Source organism: Protopterus annectens, chromosome 5.part0, assembly GCF_019279795.1.
Source record: "Protopterus annectens isolate FY-2018-M chromosome 5.part0, PAN1.0, whole genome shotgun sequence".
Classification (NCBI taxonomy): domain Eukaryota; kingdom Metazoa; phylum Chordata; order Ceratodontiformes; family Protopteridae; genus Protopterus; species Protopterus annectens.
The window spans coordinates 1,970,954,360-1,970,979,384 of record NC_056735.1 but is presented as its reverse complement, the minus strand read 5'-3'; the positions used below and the strand labels follow the sequence as shown (position 1 = coordinate 1,970,979,384).

The following is a 25,025-nucleotide window of genomic DNA, read 5'->3' as shown; positions in this document are numbered from 1 at the left end:
TGTGTCATATAAAGAGTGAAAGTAATAAAATGCAGCAGTAAAACTTACATTTTATTTTTATTTATTTTACAGTTTGGTAACTAAGTAGGAGGGCTAATCTTTTGACCTTTTTCAGTCATGACCTGGTTACAAGAGTACAATGAAGTGTATAACTACATTAAAATTATTAGAGAAGTATAATATTCAGCATGCAGTTACTAAAAAGACTGAATAGCAAAACAGTTTTTAACATATATTAACAATCTGTACAAGAGGAAACATGCAAAACTAGCCAGTGTCACAAAAATCATGTATACTTAGATTAATTTTTCAAGTGCTACCTGGGGGTTTTGTTTTGAATGCTTGAAGATTTTCAATATTTTATGTCAGTAGGTACCATGCAGCTGGTTCTATACTAGAGAGGGCTTTTTCTTCTGTCTACTTTGATTTTAGGTCTGGCCAATGTGAGTGTACTGTCTTGGCTGTTCCTAAGGGAGTAGCTTTGTTCCCCGATTTGTGTCAGCTGTTTAAGAGGTGGGTAATACCCAAGATGTAGAATTTTGAAAATCAGAGAATTAAGGAGAAAAGTGCCTCTGTTAGAGGTTGGTAGCCAGTTAGTTTTTTCGTGTGAGGAACAGTTGTGGCAGTTTGTATCTGTAAGCAAAGCAAATCTAAGTATTTTATTTTCAGAGACTTGTGTTTTTTTAAGTGTTTTTGCTGAATGGCAAGGAATAAGGTAAATAGTATTTTCTGTGTTAAGTATTGGGACGCTGTCAGGAATAGCCATCCTTGCAACTGGTTAGAGAAGGTGAGATAGACTATAATGTATTAGTAGTGTGAATCCCTTTTGGTAATGTCCCTGTCTGTATTGAAGTTCCTTAGCAGATCCAAGTCTTACTCCAGGATGTTTTTTTTTTGCCTAAAGTTTGGAGTAATATTTCCTTTTAAATATGGTATGACTAATGAAGGTAACAATGCCAGTTTCTTTGGTGTGGAGAATAGTATGATTAAGTGTTTGTTTTGGTACTGTTAATTTGGTGTTTGCTTTTATGGAGCAAGTTGTAAAGGTTTGTAAATCGAGACTACATTGTTTGTTGCAGTATTTGGCTGGCTTTGTGAGCCTCAAGGAGAATATCATCTGTATGCATAATTATTTTCTGTTTGAGTAAGTCATGCTTGAGTCATTCAGAAAACGTGAGAACAGTAGAAGTCCTGTGACTGAGCCTTGTGGAACTCTTGTGTTTAGAGTACCTGTATCAGAAATTAGCAAGTATTTTTAATTATCTATCCTTCAAGTAGGTTTTAAACCAGAGTGTGGCACTTACACCAAGCTAACATTTTTGAAGTTTAAGTAAAAGGCTGTGGCCTACTCTCTCAAAGATGTGTGGCACACCTATAAACAAACCTGCTGTACAATAGTATGGTTTGACTACATTGATCAGAGTGGTTTTAACTTCTTTTGCATATGCAAAAACAAGATGATTTTTAGTTCGTTTTATTCCTATGCATCTTTGTCATAATCTTGTAGCTATGTAGAAGTGCAGCTAACAAAATGGATGCAGCCTTTCCACCTTGTCTTCCCTGCATCTTTGTCACAATCCTGTACCTATGCAGAAGTGCAACTTAAAAAAATGCACTTAGCCTTTCCATCTTGTCTTCCCTGCTTTTGTTCTACCTTCAGGGAGTCAGCAGGTGTGACACAGGCACAACTATAGCCCAATGTCTCCTCTGTTAGCATTTGTATCATTCCTGTTGCTGTGAGGCATTATAATTAGCATGCAAACCTCTCAGGAGGCAGCAGAAAGAAGTAAGGAATGTGTTATAAAGGCAGCAGTCACAATAAGAAAGCAAAGAGAGTGCCCCATCTCCACACAAGACTTTCAAAGAAAACAAATTCTCTTTTATTTATAAATTGATATACACTGTGCTATGACTGTATTGCACTGGCCTTTGACTTCAGTCTCATGGGTGGAGCTGTGGTATAAAATGCCCTTTCATATGACAGGTTGGTTGTCTTCAGCTGAATTTAACAGTGATGCAAACTACACTCCTGAGTCACATTCACATGGCATAATCAATACTGCCCAACTGTGATGCTATGTGCAACAGGCATGTTGAAAGTGGCTCTGCTGTCTGCTGCTCTGCACAGTAAGACATTAATGCAGGTGAAGATGAGAAACATATTCAACTAAATGGAGCTGTGGCATTTTGATCTACACATATAGACATGGTGAAACCAGTTCTGCTGCTTTACTGTTGCGTGCAGTAAGATGTTAATGCAGATTGGGATGAATATGGGAAATGTACTTTACAGAGTCAGGCTGCGCCATTTGCTTTACATGTAGGTGTGGTAACATTGCACAGCAAGAAATTAATGCAGTCAGAGATGAACATATTTTAGGAACTGTAGCTGTGAGATTTTGTTTTCTACTTTATAATGATTATAATGATGTCGAACCAGGATACAGCATCTTAAAATGATTGCCAAAAAAATCAGCATTTGGCATTTTAGTGCTGAATATACAAAAACGTGGGAAAGAGAGAAGAAAGTGGTGGCAGCTTTGGTTTTAAGTTTACACCTTCTGACTCTGCCAGCCCAGCTATCTGGAATTTTGTAAATAATTCTATGTCATTTGTGAATATTGATATGATTCATACAGAACTGTACGTTATGTACCGAGCTTCAAGAATGTAACCACAGCATACCCTGCTAGAACATAGAAGAGTAACTTACAAACCTTCAAGAAAATACATTGAAATTAAGTGCTTTATGATGTGCTATAAGAGTTAGTTTCAATGCAGCAAGAAGACAGGATGTCTAGAGCTAAAAATTTTTCTATTGTCTAGAAACAATAATTACTAGGTTTCGAATGTAAAAGGGTTTTATTGTTTTACGACTTCCAAGTTCTGCAAACATCTGAGATATATGTATTTTTAACACAGAGATGTTAGTATCTTTACCCTGGGAACTGAAGGCATGTGACAAAGAGTGATGTTCATCCAAGCTGAGTAATTTAAGATCTCTCTCAGTGAAATACTGTGCATTTTGTGTTTTGTCTTAGACCTAGCAAGAACATCCACTCATTTGCATATGCCTTGCTCTGTAAGTATTTCGGGCATAGTATCTCATAGATATAGATAGGAATATAGTAAAGATTAGTTTAGATGTTTTCTGTATTTATTTGAGACTGTCCTGCAATGTTGTTGTAAAATATTTCCTGTGATTCTGAACTCTGCATTTACTTTGTTGAGAGTATTGTCTTGTTCTTTTGTTATTTATTATTAAATATATCTAAACATTTGTGGCTGCTATTTGTGAGATATATTTAAGCTCATAGAGTACTTGCATATGTATTTGGTGACCTTATACAGGCCACTCCTAAATAGCCTTAATCTTGGTCACACTTACCATTTGGATAATAGTAACATTACACAGTAGGATTGATCACCCTTTGTAAGGGCCTTATAGTAGCTGATAAGAAGGGGTTGGTGGCAGTGATAACTACCTTATAGTCTAGGTGGAAGGGGGCATAGCTAGTAAACATGTGCCAGCCTTCCCCAGGTGTGTGTGTGTGTGTGTGTGTTTGTATATAAATCAAATCTCAAAGTGTGTGTGTGTGTGTGTGTGTGTGTGTGTCAGCTACTTGGGCAGGGACACGAAGCAGTGGTTGGACAGAGAGGGTGCTGGAGGTCTTGGCTTGACCCCTCAGCTGAGATCTTAATGCTGTAGCTGTGCCAGTGGGGAGTCTTATTGGGGATCTGGAGAAAGTGAGAGAAACCAGCTCCAGACTGACTGTGATCTCTGTGTGCTCTTAAGGGAAATTGTACTTACTGTGTGTGTACTTGTCATCCTGCCATTGTGTATGTCTCTCACTGTTGCCATTGATGAGGATTGAGGTTCTTTGATTACTGGGCCAGTGCAGGGGCATCACATCTCATCAGTGTTAATAATAAAATGTTCATATCAGAATGCACAGCATTTTGCCTATATACTGGTTTGTTTTGATCTTTGCAGATTTGCATACATGTTTTTATTGATGTGGTCAGTCCAGTAGAAGCATCCTTACAACTGAAATAGTATGTTGTGCTTGGACATACACGCAGACCAATAAAAATGTATTGATGAAAAGTCATATTAGGACCTGTTGAAGTCTACATCCTCTAACCATATATTCTTGTACTAACTTTTGTACTCTTGTCTTTTTCTTGTAGCTTTCAAATGCCAATGCCTTGCTTAATCAAGCCCAGCAGCCTTACAGCTATTTGATAGAAACTGTTCGCCAACGTGATTGTCAGATCCAGACACAGAAAGAAAACATTTCTCAACTAGAGGAATTGGTGAGGTTAGTACAAAGAAATTATCAAAGCAAATCAACACTCAACTGCTGTTGCCTGTAAACAGGCTTCTCAATATGACTAATGAACAGGAATTGTACGATGCATGTTGTTTTTAGATGCATTCTCTCACATCGGAAAGTTTGTTTCTTGAAACATTTTCTTAAATTGTGGAGTAGCAGAATGAGATGATTACTTTTTCACTTGTTAGTATCTTGGATGAGATGGTAGACTGAGAATACCATCTACCTGATGTAGTGGTAACTCAGATGAATGTAAAAGATTCCATGTCAGTAATCAAAAAGAGCTGGGAATGTTCTCCAGTGCCCATGTCAAATTTCTTGTAGTCTGTATGAATGCTATGTCAAGTTTTTCCCTGAAAAGAGGCTGTTGGGTTAGTGGTAGTCACCCAGTCAACAATAAGTTAATAAGTAAAAGTAAATAAAAACAAAAATCGCCTGTCTTTACTCAATTAACAGAGCTAGCCAATCCGGTGGTGTAAACCTTGGCTCGAGATGATTGTCATTGCGGAAGTGACATCCCAACCCCATGTGCAAAATGGGAAAAGGGGTAGAGCATGGATGGATGAATGGATGGTGGTTAAAGTACAGATTAAATACAAAGTGTATTAAGTGTATTAAATATTAGTTGTGTACCTTTACTTACAGACTATTGTGCAGGCTCAAATATGTACTATATAATGGTGACTGATTTTCTCTCTGATGTCTAATGTACTATACTGTCCATAATCCAATTTTCTTGTACTCTCTCCATGCAAAATGGTCCATCTAACCTGCAAAAGGCTAGTAGCTACTTGTTTACTTACAAAAGAGCTTATTTGACAAAAAATGTCTTTTTCTGCAACTGTTCAGTTTACCCAACCTCCAAAAGGGCTAGTAACCTTCTGTTTAAATGTTAACTCACTAAAAGCTTATTACATAATGCATTATATTTCTGTAAATGTTTTAATTCTGTACAAACCTTTGTTATTCTTTTGTAATATGTAACTTGCAATATTTGGAGCTTTTCTCCCCAGGCCCAGTGGACTTCCCCGAATATCATACTTGAATAAATAAGTAAATGCCTTGTTTCATTTATACTTGAAATATAATGCTCTTTTAAAATCATTTCAGAATGTCTGTGTGTGTGTATATATATATATATATATATATATATATATATATATAGATATAGATGTTTATATGTAAATATCTGTCATATATATATATATATATATATATATATATATATATATATATATATATATATATGTATATATAAGCACTTTACTATTTCTAAATACTGAAATCTCGAATTTCAGTATCTCGAGACAAAAGTGCTGAAAGTCCAGTTGAGAGAAACTGCACTTGATCGAATTCGAAGTGTCGAATCCGCGGTTGTGGTGGCATGCTAAGTGGGATTTGCTGTGTTTGTAAGGTGCGGTGTGCTGTAGGATATGGTTTGCCTGCCGTTGTGTGGATTTATCTGGAGAATCAGGTAAGTGCTGATTTTTAAGGGTTTTGGGTAGGGATTTGAGTGTATGTGTGTGTGTTGAGAAGTTTTAGGTGTAGGTTAGGGGTAGGTAGGTAAGTGTGTGTGTGTGTGTGTGTGTGTGTGTGTGTGTGTGTGTGTGTGTGTTGAGAGTGATGTTTGTATGAAGGTGATGTGTGTTTGTGCAAGGGGAATATAGAATGTTCTTCGTGTTTCACTGTTGCAGTCATTACATTTGGGTAATCTGCTGGTAGGTTGCCCTCAGTCGGCCTCAATTCCAAAGTCTTGGGTCCTGCGTCGGTTGCTGTCTTCTCTTCCATGACGTCAGGTCGTCAGGGGTATAAAACATGCAGCTGACGCCATTTTCTTTAGTCTTTCTTGCTGCGCGGTGCCCGAAGCATTTTCGCAAGTGCCGGTCGGCCGACTACTGAAAAATTTGAGTTTGAGTTTCAGAACCGAAGTCTTCACTAAAGCTAAGTACCCCGTTGGGGAAACTTTTTTCTTGTTTTTTACCGATGTCAGAAAAAGTTAATAATTGTATTACTTGTGGGAAGCAAATACCTCATAAGGATTTCCATTTATACTGTATTCCTTGCCTAGGCCCTGATCACAACGTGCCTGGCTGTCAGTTTTGTGCTAGATTTAACCAACGCACTATTAAGCGTCGGTATATTTTTGCATCAAAGTATTTTGGAAACCGATTTAAATACCCAGAAATGTCGTCGGATAGCAATCCGACTACCGGAGTACATAAAAAACACAAAGAAAAGGACAGAGAAAGGCAATCGAGATCCAAAACCGACGGCGAAGCTTCTCCTAAGCCAGTTGCCAGTTCACCGGTACTCAGTGAGAAGCTTTCGCAGCCACTGATACCTGCTACCTTCGAGTCGCAGGCCTCTACTGACACCCATGTGGAGTTCGGCATGACGCAAGATACTAAAAGGTATTGGACCGATGGATGTATCTCCGTCGGATGGGTCCGGAGCCACTGAGCAGGCACCGGCTTCTGAGGGTGTATTCAGACCTCAACATTTGTATATTAAACCGACGACAGCTGCAAAACCAAAGACAAAAGCAACTTCTAAAACTAAAAACCCAATGCATGAGCCATGTGCACAGGCCTCTATGCCTAAAAACAGATGATCAAAATGGCTAAAGACCTTATTACCTTGATCAGGGGTACCCATCCCCCTCCAGAAAAGAGGCCTAGGCAAGAAACTGATTATGAATCTTCAAAACAGGTTTCTATTTCTTCTGATTCCTCTTCTGATCAGGAATTGTCTATACCTCTCTATGAGGATTCTGATGCTGGAGGAGCTATTCCATCTGCATCTCCTCCTGAGGATTATTCATTTGGAGAAATCTTGCATACTTTGAGGGAGCATTTCCACTGGGAGAGTCAAGATTTCTCAGAATCAAAAAAAAGGCTCAGAGATTTCCTTTTTTCCCTCAGCACAAGCCCTTAGCCATCCCCCCTGTTTTAGACATTGTGGATGATGTGTTTTCGGAGTCAAGTATGGTCCCTGACTCCTAACCTCTGGCTCCCAGTAAGCCTGACAGATATTACAGGGTACCTGACTCCCATAAATTCTTATTTAGAAACCCTGCTGCTGATCCTGAAACTATTTCACAGGGTCCAAAGGGAGTTAAGGCCTCAACAGCAAAAAATCCTACAGCCTCTGACAGAGATTCAAGGGCACTAGACAGATGGGGAAAAAAGGTTTATACATCTGCGACCTTGTGCAATCAGGGCCTTAAACTGTCAATTTCATATGATTAAGTACCAACAACATGTTATGGGATTGCTGAAACAGAAAATGATGTTGATTTCAGAATGTGCAGAAAATAAAGAATTGCAGGAATTATTGCATGCAGCTTAACAAGTTGGAAAGCATACTTTGCAATGTGGTTTTGATTCCTTAGAGGCCTCCTGCAGGGCCGCAGTTACTGGATCTGTGATTAGGAGGCATGCCTGGTTAAAGGAACAAAATTTGCCTGACCATGTTAAAGCTAAATTGCTAGATGCACCTTTACAGCATGATTCTCTGACATTAAGGCAGAAGAGGTTCTAAAGAAAATGGAAGACAAAGCTAAGTCTATGCAAACTGTTAAAGACTTCTTACAAGTGCAGCCACCAAGATTCAGTAGACACTGGCCTACAAAATTTGGTCCTTTCCTGTGTCAGACAGAGCTCAAAGGGGCAAATCCAGATGCCCTAAGGGTTCCAGATACCAGGCTCAAGATTCATACAGGTCAAAGAAATGGGGGGCTTCCACCTCCAAATCTGGAGGAGATAAAGCGCAAACCTACATAAAGCAATCCCAATGACTTCCCTCTGCCTACACCAAGCACTTATCTTTTGGCAGCACCCATAGGGGGAAAATTAGCACTTTTTGCTCAAAATTGGCAGTTAATAACCCAGGACAAGTGGGTACTAAACATCGTATCACAGGGATACAGGTTCCATTTCCACACTCTGCCAATGGCAGATGGTTGGCCAGGTCTGCCAAAAAATCAATGAGCAGAGGCACAGAAACAGGTTACGTCCCTCATGGATATGGGGGCTATTCAGACAGTACCAGATCAGGAAAAAGGACAAGGTTTTTACTTGACTGGTCTTGGTACCCAGAAAGGACAAGGCCTTGTGGCCAATACTGGATTTATCGATTTTGAACGCATACCTGGATATTCCAAAATTCAAAATGCTGACTTTGCAGCAGCTTCTGCCCATGCTGGGCAAGAATGCTTGGCTGGTGACTTTAGACCTAAAAGAGTCATACCTGCATGTCCCAATAAGACAATCGTGCAGAAGATACCTCAGATTCAAGGCTGGCTTAATGCATTACTAATTCTCTGCACTGCCCTTTGGCTTATCTACTGCGCCCAGGGTCTTTACAAAGTGCCTTGCACCAGTAATTGCATTTTGCAGACAAAGAAGTATACAAAAATATATCCTTACTTGGACGACTGTTTCATTCAAGCAGAGAACAAGGACACTCTTCTTCGACACCTGGCTTTTGTGAGAAGGCTTCTAACATGCCTAGGGTACACAATAAATGAAAATAAATCACAGCTGATATCCTCTCAAAAGATAACATTCCTGGGTGCAAGCTTGGATACAATTGCCCAGATGGCTTTCCTCACACCAGACAAGCAAAGGCAACTGACTGCTTACTTCAAACTGATGGCAACAAAACCCAGTCTTCTGCAAGACAAATTCTGCAGGCTCTGGGCTTCATGGCATCCCGTATCCTTCTAATTCCATATGCAAGACTGCATATGAGGAAACTTCAATGGTATCTAAAAAGTTTATGGGGTCAACATTCACACAGTCTGGAAACAATGATTCCTCTCATCCCCTGCTTGCAACAGGAGTTTTTATGGTGGGCAAAGGTATGTCACCAAAACATGGGACTGCCCTTCACTCTACCCCTTGCCAGCCAAACCTTAACAACAGATGCATCAGATTATGCCTGGGGGCCCACATGGCAGGAAGATGCATTCAGGGCTTATGGGCTGCAAAACAAATGCATCTGCATATCAACCAGAAAGAGATGCTAGCTGTTCAAAATGCCCTAACAGCCTTCAAAGACTTACTTCATCCAGGACAACTACTTATAAAGATGGACAACACCACTGTCATGTGGTATATAAACAAGCAAACACTCATACCCCCTTTGCAGATTAGCCGTGGTACTGTGGGACACAGCTTTGACCTACCAAATACATCTTCAAGCTCAATTCCTGCCAGGAAAACAAAACACTCTGGCAGGCAATTTAAGCAGAAACCTTATGGATCCTCACGAGTAGAAACTAAATCCACAAGTCTTCAGCATGATAACAGAGAAATGGGGGAGTCCAAACATAGATCTTTTTGCTTCTCTTCAAAATTATCAATTGAAAATATTCTGCACAAGGACTTATCACAGACAAGCATGGAAAGTGTACGCCCTATCCTTCAGATGGAAAAACCTATTTGTTTACGCCTTTCCTCCTCTACCTCTTCTACCCAAAGTCCTTCTAAAAGTCAGACAAGAGAAGCCAAAGTTGATATTAATTGCCCCGGACTGGCCCCGCCAATACTGGTACCCAATCCTAAGGAACTTGTCTCAATACCCAGCTTAGACATTGCCTCAAAGACCACAACTACTGTCCCAGCAAAACAATCAGATCCTGCACAATCAACTACAGACTCTGAACCTGGCAGCATGGCTAATCATGTAGTCATACAAACAACACCTCTCAGTAAAGCTGTGATGGATGTCATTTTGGAAGCCAGAAGGCCTAGTACTAGAAAATCTTATGCTGACAAATGGAAGAGATTCTGTGCTTGGAATCAAGCACAAGGAACTGATACAGCAGAACCAAATATTGCTCAGATATTACAATACTTAACTGAGATGCTTGACAAAGGCCTATCTTTGTCACCAATCAAAATCCATGCCTTTGCCATTTCGGCTCATTACAATACAGAGCCACCAATCTTTTCTCATCCTTTACTAAAGCAGTATCTTAGAGGAGCCAAAAATTTAAGGCCTCCTGGAAGATCACCATTACCTGCATGGGACCTCAATTATGTGTTGGAAAAGCTCACCCTGCCTCCATTTGAACCAGCTGCTACCGCTGATCTAAAGTTCTTATCATGGAAAACAGCTCTGCTACTAGCAATTACTTCAGCAAGAGCTAGAGGCCCTCATGGCTGTAGAGCCTTTTATCATATTTTACCCAGACAGGGTGTCTCTGAGGACAAATCCTACTTTTATGCCTAAGGTGGTTTCCAATGTGGCCCTTAACCAAACAATTCATCTGCCAACTTTCTGTCCAAATCCGCAGAACAAGGTGGAGAGAATTTTGCATTCCTTGGATGTACACAGACAGCTAAGATTCTACTTGAGCAGGACTAAATCTCTAAGAAAAACTGAGCAATTACTAGTGTCAATTGCTGCAGGTTCAGAAGGAAAGGCTATTTCAATGCAGACAATTTCAAAGTGGATAAGCCACTGCATCCGTTTCTGCTACTTACACCATGGGAAACCTGTGCCCAAGGGCATTATGTCTCATTCCACCAGAGCTGCAGCTACTTCAGCAGCCTTTCTCAGAGGAGTACCAACCAAAGACATTCTAGAGGCTGCTACTTGGAGTTCTGTTCACACCTTTACAAAGCATTACCATGTGCCTCTTTACTCTAAGTCCTGGGCAGGCTTTGCCACTGCAGTGCTGCAGGGCCTTATAGCCGCACCTAATGCTGTTTAGCTCCAGACTCCCAACCATAGCATTGGGATTCTACCCAAATGTAATGACTGCAACAATGAAACACTAAGAACATAGTACAGTTGTGTACACTTACCATAAATGTAGATGTTCAAGTGTATTCACTGTTGAAGTCCAGGTTATCCTCCCACCATCCCCCTGTCATTCTGAAATTTATCTTTCCTTCTCTATCTTGTACAACATATGTGGTGTATTTGCTTGTAGATGAAGATAAAGTTTATATTGATGCATGTATATATATATATATGTATAAATTTGCTACCTTTTTGGGGGCACCTGACATTGGGGGCAAGAAAAACTAAAGAAAATGAGTCGACTGCATGTTTTATACCCCTGACGGCCAGACATCTTGGAAGAGAAGACAGCAACCGACGCAGGACCCAAGACTTTGGAATTCAGGCCGACTGAGGGCAACCTGCCAGTAGATTACCCAAATGTAATGACTGCAACAGTGAATACACTCGAACATCTACATTTATGGTAAGTGTACACAACTGTACTGTACATAGTGGTGGATTTAGTGTCTTTGTCTTTTCAGTGCGTCCTCGGAGTTAATATATATAAGTAGCAACAGTGTGAGGGTACAGAGGGGCATGCCTCCCTGCTTGTTTGTAGGGTAGGTGTGTGTATTTGTGTTGTTACGTTTGTGTGTGTTTTGTTCATTTGTTGTCGTGTTTGGAGGAAAGGTTTATGTATGTTTGTTTCTGTGATGGAGGGTGTATTTAAAAGTCACGCTTTTGGGGTTTCGGTATTATAGTCTCGGGATATTGAAATTCGAGATTTCAGTATTTCGAGATTATAAAGTGAATCCATTTCTATACATATACATACACACACACACACACACACATATATATATATATATATATATATATATATATATATATATACACACACACACACACACACACACACACACACACACACACACACATATATAATTTAATTTAAACTTTGAACACTTTAATTGTCGACTAAACAGGTATAGTGTTTGAAAATCAACTTTTTGAACATTGCTGTTGTTTAGAAGTGCGTGTTTGCAGTACAGTGGGGACCATGAGTTTGCCCCCCTCACTAAATTGTGATCTTGGAATTGGAATATATAATGAGCAAGGGGGCGTGTGGGTATTTAGGGTTGGTTTACCCCCCTGCTTTGTTTGCTTGTTTTGTTTTTCACATCTTTGTGATTTGAACTCTTGTTTTCAAATTGCTGTTTTGACGTCTTTTTGGTATATCTAAGTGTTCAAACTTTATGTAGTTTGATCACTTGATATACACTCATAGATATTTATATATACTGAATATATAGCCTAAAGGAGTGCCCAAGGGAGATCCAGCTTCACTGACTGCTGTCTATTTATTTAAAGCACTCTGGGCAGCCTACATATTATTTTTGCTTTTTTATTGATTTGTTTGCTCTCCCCTGTTTTTCTCAAGAGGTTGTGAGCACATACTTTTTGTACTGGCTGTTGTTGAGAACTGACAGGCTTCACAGTCTATACTCTTAAGGCTGCTGATATATGAATGGCTTTGTTTGAGTGGACCCGAGTAGAGCAGTCGTTTGAGTCAGCATGGTGATACTAAGATGCAGAGATAAATTTGAGTGATTCAGTGATTGAGCGCTTGTCCTCCTTAACCTGCTTATTATGTTTTATTTATTTTATTGTCGTATTAGGATTTATAAGGCATACTTCATGATTATGGATTTAAATTTCTTTAGCTGAAAGCTTATCTTAGTTTATAACCACTGTAATATTAATTTATTAGATATATAAATAGTGTTTTCATCAAGTTAGACTGGTTTTTGTATGCAGTTTAGGAAGGAACATATTACTTTTATTACTGCTAGATAGCTCTTACCAAGCTTTAACTTCAAATTATAGATTTATCAGTACTTTAACATGGACTTATTGAATTCATAGGTCTTTCAAGATTTATTAAAAGAACACATATATTTGAATGTAAGAGTTATGCTGCATATTACTGAAGTACTTTGGATAGCTTTTGCTTTAAATGCACCAAACTTTTTGAATTATTAAACATTGTGAAAGGTAAGTTCATTGAAGATTTATATTGTTTTTCTTCCCATTTTGGCAAAGGTTTTACATCATTATATGAGTACATTAAAGACTGATTAGGGTAAGAACAATTTTAGTAAACAAAATTCCTGTAGGAACTGTGTGCTCTCAAACTAATAGGCATAATATTAGTAATGAGCATTTCACTACTAACACTCAACTTATTACAGATAATGAGAAGACCAGAAAAAGAGAGAAAAAAGGCTCAAGTTCAGACCAAGAAAAAGAAGTGTAAAAACCTACCACAGAAGAGTTAGAAATGTTAGCCGTTACTAAAAAAATGTATATAGTGATTTATTTGTAGAAGAGTCTATATCTGATTACCTCAATAGTGTAAACAGTGACACAGATAAGGATCAGATTTATTTAATCAGACAAAGTAATAGTGAAGGTAAACAGACTTCTTTTTCAAGTACTGTTGTCATTATTAACAATCATTCTTACCTTTTTAATGGTATTGCTAATATTCATTTGCATCCAGAAGTAGTTGTGACACATAATTATAGTGCCAGTAGTAAGTGTATAGAGCAAAATAAATTAGTTTTGCTATCATGCATAGAAGTTGGTGATCCAACTATTAATAAGGCTATTGTAAATGAAAAACAACTAATGACGTTAAGTAATGATGGAAATGATTCACCCACTAGTACGCTGATCTTGGTTGGGGATGATTTAATTGCAAATATTAGTGACAGTTGTCACAAAAAGGAAGAAAGTAGTAACACAAAACATCTCAGCTACTCACAATGCGTCTCTACTCTTGTTTGAAAAATATATAATAAAGCTTATGTACTTTAATTTTTGGAGACTCGGTGCTAAAGCTGTTGAACGGCCAACTCATCTGTTTAGATAAGTACTCTCACAGTATCTGCCTCACCAGCACTGAAACTGACTGACATACCTAATGTGTTGCCTAGATTTATGTTAGTAAAATCCAGTTATGAGATTGTTGTTATTCCTGCTTGAACAAATGGATTGAGGCATACTCCCCTTAACCACATGAAGAATGCTGTTCTTGATTTTTTGAGTACTTGGAAGGCTTAAATGTGGATTATGTTCTCAGTAAAACAGTTCCATCATTTTTGGTTGGTCTACATGTTTACTAAAGCATGCAACTTTAACAGCTGGTTATGATAACTGTTATTCGTTTATAACATAAAATTAATCACATACTGGGAGAAGTGTATTTTTTGCATTGGAGGTTGTTCTCTAGTGTTGGGTTACACCTAAATTTGTATGGTACTTCCTGTGTAGTGAGTAAAATTATGGAACAGATTGATATTTCATTCCATAAAAAATAACGTACAGTTGTGTAAAATTGTACCATAATGGTAGATGTCCTTGTCTTCACTGCTGCAGTATTCTTAAAGATATAGGATTCCTGCAGCCGAAGCCCAGCATCCGTAGTCTTCAAAAGACTCCTGAATTTAAAAGTTATGCCAAATGTCATCATATCCTCCCCGCATAAAGTAGGGCATAAAGGTGACATTCAGGCCTACCAAAATCAGAACTGATTGCCATAGGAGGAACACCAGTCCAAGGAAACTAAGAGGTAAGGTGTACATCCAGGAAGGTGAAGAGCTAGGGGATTGAGGGAGGGAGTGAATACTGCAGCAGTGAAAGCAAGGACATCTACTGTTATTGTAGGATTTTACACAACTGTACTATGTCCTTACATTCACTGCTGCAGTATTCTTAAACATATGGGAGAGTGCCAAAGCTTAAGAGGGAACTTGGGAGGAGGAAGGAGCAGGAAAAGTGCCCTAAAGAAAATGAAGAACTAAACTAGCAAAACCAGTCCTGGCTCTAGAGATACCATCCATCTTGTAGTGCTTGTAAAGGTATGCACAGAAGTCCAGGTAACTGCTTCAAGAATATAATTAGTATCTAACCCTTTGGAAAAAGTACCAGAAGAAGCCACAGCTCTAGTCGAATGAGCCTTAATTGAAAAAGGAAGGCTCTTGCCATGAAATGATTAACAAAAGGAAATAGCCTTAGAAATCCAAGAAGAAATAGTTTGCTTGGATACAGCAAGTCCCAAAGACCCAAGATGAAAAGAAACAAATACTTGATCAGATTTTCTGCTAGCCTTGGTCCTATCCAAATAAACCCTAAGTTGCCTATGCATGTCCAAAGCATGCAGCACCCTTTCACTGTCACTTTGTGGAGAGGGAAAAACAGTAGGCAGATTAATAGACTGATTAAGTGATAGCTCATTAACCACCTTCGGCATAAAAGGTTTAGTGCACATGGACACTGTTCTCATGAAAAATCAAAAAAGGAGGACAAGCCATAAACGCTTGCAACTTCAACACCCATTTGGCAGAAGTAAGTGCTAAAAAAAGAACATTCATCCAAGAACAATGTTGCAAGGAAGCTGAAGCAGCAGGCTCAAAGGATCCTGAGTCAACTGCTCCAAATCAAAATTAAGATCCCAGGGAGGAGGAACAGGCTTTCTGAGAGGTCTAATATTAAGGATGCCTTTAAGAAATTGTTTCACCTCAAATCTAGTAGCTAAAGGAGGAAGAAAAGGCAGACAAGCAGAGATAGCTGATAGGTGAGCCTTAATAGAAGAATAGGCCAAACCAGCATTGAGCAACTCACACAAATAAGAGAGAGAAACAAAGGAGCATTCACAGTGAGTGAGTCCAGGTTACTAGAGAGATACCATAACGAAAACCCCTTCCATTTGGATAAGTCGGCTTTCCTAGTCATAGATTTTTTGGCAGCACGTCCTCAGGAAAAAAGTTGTCTGTGAGTTATCAAAACCATATCACCCACAGTGTCAATTGAAATGTGGAGAGGTGTGGATGTATAAGAGATTCCTTGTCTTACCCTGTGAGGTAACTTGTGATGATTGCCCCTGGCTAGATGCAGCAGCAGAGGAATCCAGTGCTATCACGGCCAAAGGCAAGTCATCAAGAAGATTTTTGGAGCATTTTTTTGAATTTTGAACAGAACTTTCAGAATGAGAGGAAGGGGAGGGAATGCATAAAGAAACATCCCCTTACAAGAGAATAAGAAATCATCCACCTTCCATACCAGAAGACCTGGAACTCTGGCACAAAACAGAGAAAGTTGTCTATTCAGAGGGGAGGCAAAAAGATCCACTTGAGGAGTACCCCACTTGTGGATAATGTCCAGAAACACATCCCTGAGAAGCATCCGTTCATGGGGCTGAGTTAATAAAGAGCTCAGAGTATCTGCCACAATGTTCTGACTTGAAGGAATGTAAACTGTTTGAAGAGTCACTTGTCACTTGATCGCAAGATCCCATACCAGAAATGCCAACCGGTAAAGATAAGATCTCGTTCCTCCCTGCTTGTTGATATACTACCTCAGTGTGGTATTATCTGTGAACACCTTGAGATGCCCTGTTGAAAAAAGAGACCAAATGGCCTGAAGATCCGAGCCATTAGAATAGCTGTCATCTCTTTGATATTGATGTTCTCCTGCTGACGAGGAGACAACACCCCCTATACCTTTAGGGAGCCAAAAGATGCCCCCATCTCATGTCTGAGGCATATGTGAACAGTTGTTGAGAGGGAAGAGGGGGATAGAAAGGAATCCCTGGGTTCAGAGACAACTGCTAAATCCACCAGAGAAGTTCCTGTCTGAGACGAGGAAGAAGAGGAACTACATATTCTAAAGGATGAGAATGTTGAAGCCACACTGACTTCAAAAACCACTGAAACTTTCTCATATGAAGTTTGGCCAGAGGGAGCATCTGAATGGTGGATGCCATGAAACCCAGAACTCTCAAACTCCTTGGTGGTAATGGAAGCCATAGGAAGAAGAGTGTGAATGAAAGAAATGAGAGTTATGCCTTTGGAGGGGACAGGGATGCAAGTATTGGCACCGTCTAAACCCTGCAACCCAGAAAATTTTGATCCTGAGAAAGAGTCATAGAAGACTATTTGAAATGTATACTGAACCCCAGGCTCTGAAGAAGGGATATGGCAAAAATGAAGATTTTGCAAAAGGGTCTCTGGAGAGGAATAATAAATATATGACCAAACAGCAAGAAGCAGGACCACACATTAAAGAAGTTTGAATTTTAGTAATTAAATTCAAACTTCTTTTCTTTAGGGAGTAAAAAAATTCAAATTATTTTCTGTGTGGTCCTGCGTCTTGCTGTTTGGTCATATATTTATTAATCTGAAGTAGTTAACTTCATTTGGTCTGCAACCTGTGGGATACGGATCCGATTTCGGATCCGAGCCGGCAACTTTACAAAGCTTAGATCCGAGCTCCTAGCTCTTCCCCTTACCCATAATCCCCTGCCAACCCTGACTGACCTCAGATCTAGTTTGCTGCGCTTCTGAACAGCAGCTAGATTGCGAGCTCCTGGTTTTTGTTTGGCAGATAAGTCTCTCCTTTTAAATTTACTTGTTAAATTTGAGTGAGTGTTAGTGTGTGTTAGGTTCCCTTTTGATTATACTAGTTCAGTTAAATTTTGGTTAAAAGTAGTCTAGTTTCTTCCTCCCCTCACTGGTCGTAATTAGTCTGTGTGTGTGTTTAGTGTGTTGGGGCCTACCGAGTGAGTTTTTACTTTAATATGTCTGAGGCCCCAAAGCCAATATTCTCTAAGTGCACCGAGTGTGGCCATAAGCTCTCCCCGGCGGATGGCCACACGGTGCGTCCGGTGCCTTGGGGTTGAACACCTTTCCTCTGGATGTGCTATCTATGCAGCGTTCAACCCCAGGGCACTGAAGGACCGGAGGTCTAAGCTGATCCTGGCGGGACTTTTGCCCCCGGATTCGGCTTCGGCCTCCGGTGCTTCTGTGGCCTCCTCCCAGGCTTCGGTGGCGGCCATTCTTGCCTCTCTCCCCCCGGCTGGGACTCAATCTCCCGCTTCGGCGCCGGAGGAGAGGGAGGCCAGGAAAGAAAAACGGAGGGAGAAGCACCACAAGCGGCGGGCTGAGGCCTCCGCTTCGGCCCCCCTGGCTAAGCGGGCTTCTCCCTCCACGGCTTCCAGGTCTCCTCCTTCTCGGCTCCGATCTCCATGCTTCTCACCGGGACCCGAGGAGGAGGAGACCCGATCTCCTTCAAGGTCATCGAGGCGGCACTCCCGGCCAGCCTCGGTGGCCTCGTCGAGATCAACGCGTAGCCTTTCTGAAGCTGATTTGGACCGGGTGATGCGAAGGTTCATCCAGGCCCAAATGCAGATGGGAGTGCTCCTGCCTCCCCTCCCTCCAGGGGGGAGCTCAACACCCTTCTTTGCCTCGATAGTGCCTTCTCCGACCCGCTTCCCCGGTTTGGAGCACTCGGAGCCGGGCAGCGTTGGAGCCGGGGGTGGGTCGGCGCCGACAGTATCTGGTACTTCGGCTCCGACTCTTCCTTTGAGTTTACCGGATCCATCCTTGTCGGATCCGAGCTCTCGAAGCCGTGCTCTGAGCTTCAGATCCGAGGGGTTTAGTGTGCCTTCGGCTCCATCCAGGTCGGAGCACACTGGCCCTTCGGATCCGATGGTCTCAGCGGCGGCTCCGATCCATCCATCGGATCCGAGTGAGGGTTGGCTCTCGGATCCCAGAGAGAGTGGCTCTCCCTCGGCCTTCGATGTGGTGGAGAGGGCTCTGTTGAGTGCATCCACGCCCCCGCTCCCTGCTACGGTTCCATCCCGCACTCCCTCTCGTTTGGGTAAGGCTTCCGTCACCCGGCCACAGGGACAGCCTGCTTTGACGTCTCAGGTTGTTCCCCTGGAACAAGACGTAGCTGGTGAGTCGTCCTCGGACAGTCCCCCCGAGGATGTTCCTCACAAGCGGAAGTGTAAGAGGAGGCACGTGGACTCCCCCGAGTCCTTGACAGAAGACACGGATTTGGATGAGGTGGAAGGCTCCCCAAGGTCACCCCCTGAGGATGTCTCCTTCGGAGGTATCATGGAAATGCTTAGGATAAGAGGGGGGTGGTCTGCCCCCAAGGCTTCCTCGGACGAATCCATGTTCCTGGAGGCGTTCGAAGCAGGCCCATCTAACTCTTTGGTGTCCCCTCCGGCCGACCCCTTAGTGGACCTTTTCACCACTAGGGCGTGGAAGGAGCTGGACACTGTGGAGTCAGTCCCAAAACATCCTGACAAGATCCTGAGCCCCCTGGCAGAGAAATCCCATTATAGCAAGGGACCCCCCGTAGATGCCATGTTGGTGGCGGCAGCCACCAAGAGGGAGTTAGCCCAAGAGAGTCCCTCGGTCCATCCTCTGAGCAAGGAGTCTCACTCGATGGACCGTCTCGGGAAGCAGGTCTTTAGTTCAGCGACCTTCACTGTAAGGTCCATGAACTACATGGCACATGTGATTTGACTGCAGCGAGACCTTATAAAAGAGTACACTGCATCGCCCCCGGAGTCCATGTCGGGGGAGGACAAACAGTTGTACTCCACTCGCATGGCCACTCTTAGGTCTATATCCAACACCTCTGTGTGGCTTTTATTCCATGCTACAGAGGGAGCCGCTAGAGCCAGCGGAGCAGGCCTAGTTATGAGGCGCCAGGCCTGGCTCCGACATTGTGATTTCGCGGAGCCCTTCAAGGCGTCCTTTGCGAATGCCCCCTTCGATGGTTCTGCCGTATTTGGCAAGACAATTCGGGAGACTTTGGTCCAGAGCGAAAAGGACGGGAAGACGTCGGCCGTCGGAGTCCGCTTCTCTGCTCCCCAGAGGTCCTTCTCCAAGAGCCAAAAGGGACAGAAAAAAATATAGTTCCGAAAGGCGCAACAATTCCAGTCCGCTCCGGACTCCCAGTCCTTCTGCGGCAGAGGAGGACAGGGTGGACGCCGCCGTAGAGGCAGAGGGGGCCCGAAGAACTTTGGGTCCAGAGAAGCCTTCTCTGATCGGCCCACGCAGCAACCCTGAGGGGTTGCCCGACTGCTCCACTCTGGAGGCAGTCGGGGGGCGTTTCTCGAAGCACCTGGCAGCTTGGGAGTCTATTACAACAGACCGCTGGGTGCTTCGTATCATATCCAAAGGATACAGAATTTTCTTTTCCTACATCCCCGACACCCCCAGACGCCTGCCCGATGTTCCACCCAATCAGAGGGAGGCAGCAGCTGCGGAAATTCGGCTGCTTTTAGAAAAAGGAGCCATCCAGCATGTCCCCCCAGGCCAGTCCGGATCGGGTTACTACTCCAGGTTCTTTTTGGTGCCAAAAAAGACGGGGGACCTAAAGCCCATCCTGGATCTTTCCCTACTAAATCTGTCAGTAACCAAAGAAAAGTTCTGGATGGTCACTCTTCAATCTATTCCCCCTCTTGCGGGAGAACGACTGGATGTGCTCCATAGACCTCAAGGACACGTACTACCACATATTGATGGACGAACGGTCCAGGAGGTTTCTCTGCTTCCGTCTGGGAGCCAGTCATTATCAATTCAGGGTCCTCCCCTTTGGTCTCACCTCAGCCCCCAGGGTGTTCACCAAGGTATTAGCAGTGATAGCGGCCCACCTGAGACTCCAGGGAATGCAGGTCTTCCCCTACCGGACGATTGGCTCCTTACCGCCCCGACAAGGCATCTACTATGCTTAGCCAGGGACTACTTTCTCAGCCTTGCTCCGCAACTAGGGATCACTATAAACTCGGACAAGTCCTCTCTCACCCCGACTCAGGTGATAGATTTTATCGGGGCCAGACTGGACACCAACTGGCAACTAGTCTTCTTAACTCCCGACCGGTTGCACACTTTGAGGGTACATGTGCGGGCCATCCTTCAATCTTCAAAACCTCCGGTGGGATTGGTTCTGTGGGCCCTGGGGTCCATGGCAGCCGCTATAAACCTTCTTCCCATGGCGCGTCTGAACATGAGGATTTTACAGTGGACTCTCCAAGTCCAATGGTCCCTTCATCAATACCCCTTGAGTCACCCCATTTCTCTCAGCAGGGCCTGCAAGAGGGCTCTCGTTTGGTGGCTTCAATCGCCGGACCTCCAGGCGGGACGCCCCTTTGCCATGGCCCCCCCTCTCGCCACGGTGACCACGGACGCTTCTCATCTTGGGGAGGGGCATTATTCGAGCAGGATGGTCCAAGGCACGTGGAACGATTCGGAGATCTTATTGCACATAAATGTTCTTGAGATGAGGGCAGTGCTGTTGTTGTTGCAAGCACTTCAGAGCCTTCTGCCTGCAGGAACAATTGCAATCCAGACAGACAGTATGTCTGTGGTGTGGTATATCAACAAACAAGGGGGAACCAGGTCTTACCCACTCTGTCGAGAAGCCATGAGAGTGTGGGAATGGGCTATCTCCACCAACCGCTTTCTCATTGCAACGCACATTCCGGGATGGACCAACATCCTGGCGGACAGACTGAGTCGCACCATCCTTTCACCTTACGAGTGGTCCCTCAATCCTCGAGTAGCGAGTCGAATTTTTGCCGTTTGGAGGCAGCCCTGTTGCGATCTTTTCGCATCTACCTCAAACACGAAATGCAACAATTACTTCGCTCTCATTCCCCCTGCCGGGAAGCCCGAGGGCCTTGGTGCATGCTTGGCCACCCGGTCTTCTCTATGCCTACCCTCCTCTTCCCCTCATGCTGAAACTTCTTCAGAAAGCCAGTCGGTTGGGGAGCAGGATGATCCTCATTGCCCCATTCTGGCCTTGCCAAGCTTGGTTCCCTTACCTCTGGTCTCATCGAGTGAATCCACCCTGGATTCTAGATCCCCTTCCGGATCTAATCTCCCACCCCCAGAGGCTCCCACTTCCCGACCTGGCCAGCCTCAAGCTTACGGCTTGGCTGCTCCAGTTCCACTTGTAGCTAGGACTCCTGGTATCTCTTCTCCAGTTAAAACTATCCTAGTAGCAGCGCACAAGCCCTCTACTAGGCAGGTCTATGGTAGTAAATGGAAGCGTTTCTGTATCTGGGCAGAACGCCATAATTTGGACCCTTTTACAGCCCCCTTGCCTGCGGTGCTGGACTTTCTTTCAGGTCTTTTTAATGGCGGAGCTAGCTGTTCTATGGTTAAGGTTCAGTTAGCAGCTATCTCTCATTACCACGTAGGTACTGAAATGGGTCCTTTGATTACTACAAAATTGTGCAAAACGTTCCTAAAGGGCACCTTTCTTCTTAGACCTCCAGTTAAGGAAGTGGTACCTCCATGGGATTTGACCTTGGTATTACAAGCCCTGACAGCCCCTCCCTTCGAACCGGCATCTTCAGTAGACCTCAAATTTTTGTCTTGGAAAACAGCCTTTCTTGTGGCTATTACTTCAGCCAGGAGAGTATCTGAATTGCAAACTCTTTCTGTGAAACCCCCATACTTAGCCTTTCACAAGAATAGGGTTTACCTCAGGACCAATCCCTCCTTCCTCCCGAAGGTAGTTTCTGAATATAATATTAACCAATCTATCAATTTGCCGGTCTTCTTTCCTAACTACCAGAACAAAGGGGAGTACAGACTACATTCTTTGGACGTGCACAGACAACTTAGATTTTACATTCATAGGACATCTGGTCATAGACAATCCAACCAGTTGTTCGTCTTCTTTGCCAAATTTAATCTAGGTAAACCGGTCTCGAAAGTTTCCTTATCGAGATGGATTTCAAAGTGTATCATTACAGCGTATCAAAATTCCGGCAGGCCCGCACCTCAAGGAGTTCGTACCCATTCAACTAGGGCTATGGCTACATCTGCCGCCTTTAAATCCAGGGTTTCCTTGGATGATATCTGCTCAGCAGCCACTTGGGCCTCATCTCATACCTTCATCAATCATTATAAATTGGACATTATCTCCAGAGGGAGAACTTGTTTTGGCTCCGCAGTGCTCCGGAATATCCTTCCATGAAGGCCGCCCAAGGTTTAGGTAGCTGGGGACTCTGTCCCACAGGTTGCAGACCAAATGAAGTTAACTACTTCAGATTAAGAAGTTATGTACTCACCATAACGTTCCATCTGAGTAGGTAAACTTAATTTGTCTGCAACCGTTCCCCCCCTCCGTCCCCCTGACCTTCAGATGTGTTTCATGTCATATAGTTAGGTACCATTTCTGATAAGGTAGTTACTTATCCACTATAGTGCTTGTGGGCAAACTTGATCTGAGGTCAGTCAGGGTTGGCAGGGGATTATGGGTAAGGAGAGGAGCTAGGAGCTCGGATCTAAGCTTGTAAAGTTGCCGGCTCGGATCCGAGATCGGATCCGTATCCCACAGGTTGCAGACAAATGAAGTTTACCTACTCAGATGGAACGTTATGGTGAGTACATAACTTCTTATTCGTGTGGTGAAGTGGTCGAGTGGTTTTTATTAAGTCTCTGTAGAGGAAGACTGAATCAACAAGCTGTCCAAGTAAGGAAATATTTGGATCCCTTGAAGTCTGCAAAAAGCAATCATAGGAGCAAGACATTTGTTGAACACCCACTTTGCAGAAGAAAGTCCAAAGGGCAAAGCAGAGAACTGAAAATGCCAGGAAGCAACAGAGAAACTTAAAAACTTCCAGGAAAAAAGGATGGATCAGAATAGGGAGATAAGCATCCTTGAGATCCAGAGATACCATATAGGCCTTAGAATGCAAGAGACAAAACAAAATTGTAAGAGACAACATCCAAAAGGGAAGGTACCATTAGAAAAGTGTTTAGATGAGAGATGTCTAGAATAGCTCTCCAAGTGCCCTCTTTTCTGGGCACTAGAAACATTCTGGAGTAGAACTCTTTCCCCTTTGGGACACAGGCACATCTTGAGTAGTACTCTGATACAAGAGATCTGGAAGAACGTCTGGCAAAAATGGAAGTTGTTCTTGAGTAGGCTGGGGAATGTCCATAAAAGGAGGACAGGATTTCCATACCATGAAGTGCCCTTGATGAATGATCAACAGAACCCAAGAATCCTGAGTGATCTGAAGCCAAATCAGAAGAGAAAGAAAGTCTAGAAGAATGTGGCTGGGAAGAGACACATAGTCACACAGCAGCTGGCTTGTTCAGAAAGGAAGGCTTCGGACTCCCTGAAAATTGAGTAACCTTAGCATGAGGAGCCCATTTGCAACTCTTGTTACCTTTAGTAGAAGGACGGGATTGCTTAAGAATAAAGGCAGGCTTAGCCAGGTAGTTTCTCCGAAATTTAGACACAGGAGAAACAAACACCTTTAAGCTCTCATAAGGCCTTACCCTTATCCTGAAGGGACTTAAACAAACCAGCAGCAGCTTCTCCCCAAAAAAGCTTAGAATCCAGAGGAGCATCCATCAACTTAGTGTTAATATCATCAGGTAGAGGCTGAAGCCTAAGCCAAGAATACCTCCTCATAACTGAACCAAAAACAGCAGCCCTAGAAGAGGCATCCTCTGCATCATAACTGCATTTAATAGAATGATGAACGACTAGAGAGGAAGTCCCTAGCAAGGAAAGAACAGAAGTTTTACCCTCTGAGTCTGGAAAATCAGAAATTGACAGGCCTGAGAAAGAAGAGCCAACACATTCCTAGACATATGGGTCTGATAATTAATAGCCTTATGAGAGCTTAAACGTGTTTTTCTCCTGTACCTAAATTTCAGAGAAACTACCCGGCTAAACCTGCCTTTATTCATAAGCAATCCCGTCCTTCTACTAAAGGTAACAAGAGTTGCAAATGAGCTCCTCCTGCTAAGGCTACTCAGTTTTCAGGATGAAATAACTTGGGTGAAGGAAAAACAATTGACATGGCTTATCAGAGGCTACATACACTACTGAGGGGTCAGCAGCAGGGCATTTATATAAGAAACAACAAACGTATGAGGCTTTGTGGGAGCAGGAGGGAGAGAATCAGGTGCATGAGAGGTACTGGAGAAAGCTTCCAGTAAAGCAGCCAAGATGAGGAATAGCCACTGGTTTAGGAGAGTCCAACTGCAACATCTCATAAAATCTCTTATTGGATATCAGAGACCTAAGTACAATCCCACTTAAAAAATCCATCATACTAGAGAG

At 42.8% G+C, this 25,025-nt stretch overlaps 1 protein-coding gene across 1 annotated transcript in view; it reads left to right on the top strand.

Annotated features, from left to right (window-relative positions):
* Nucleotides 1-25,025, top strand: part of PIBF1 (progesterone immunomodulatory binding factor 1) — a 2,608,929-nt gene that overhangs the window by 2,229,076 nt on the left and 354,828 nt on the right. Inside the window, 1 exon segment of the mRNA XM_044071741.1 lies at nucleotides 4,192-4,322. Within this exon segment, the coding sequence (XP_043927676.1) occupies nucleotides 4,192-4,322 (131 nt within the window).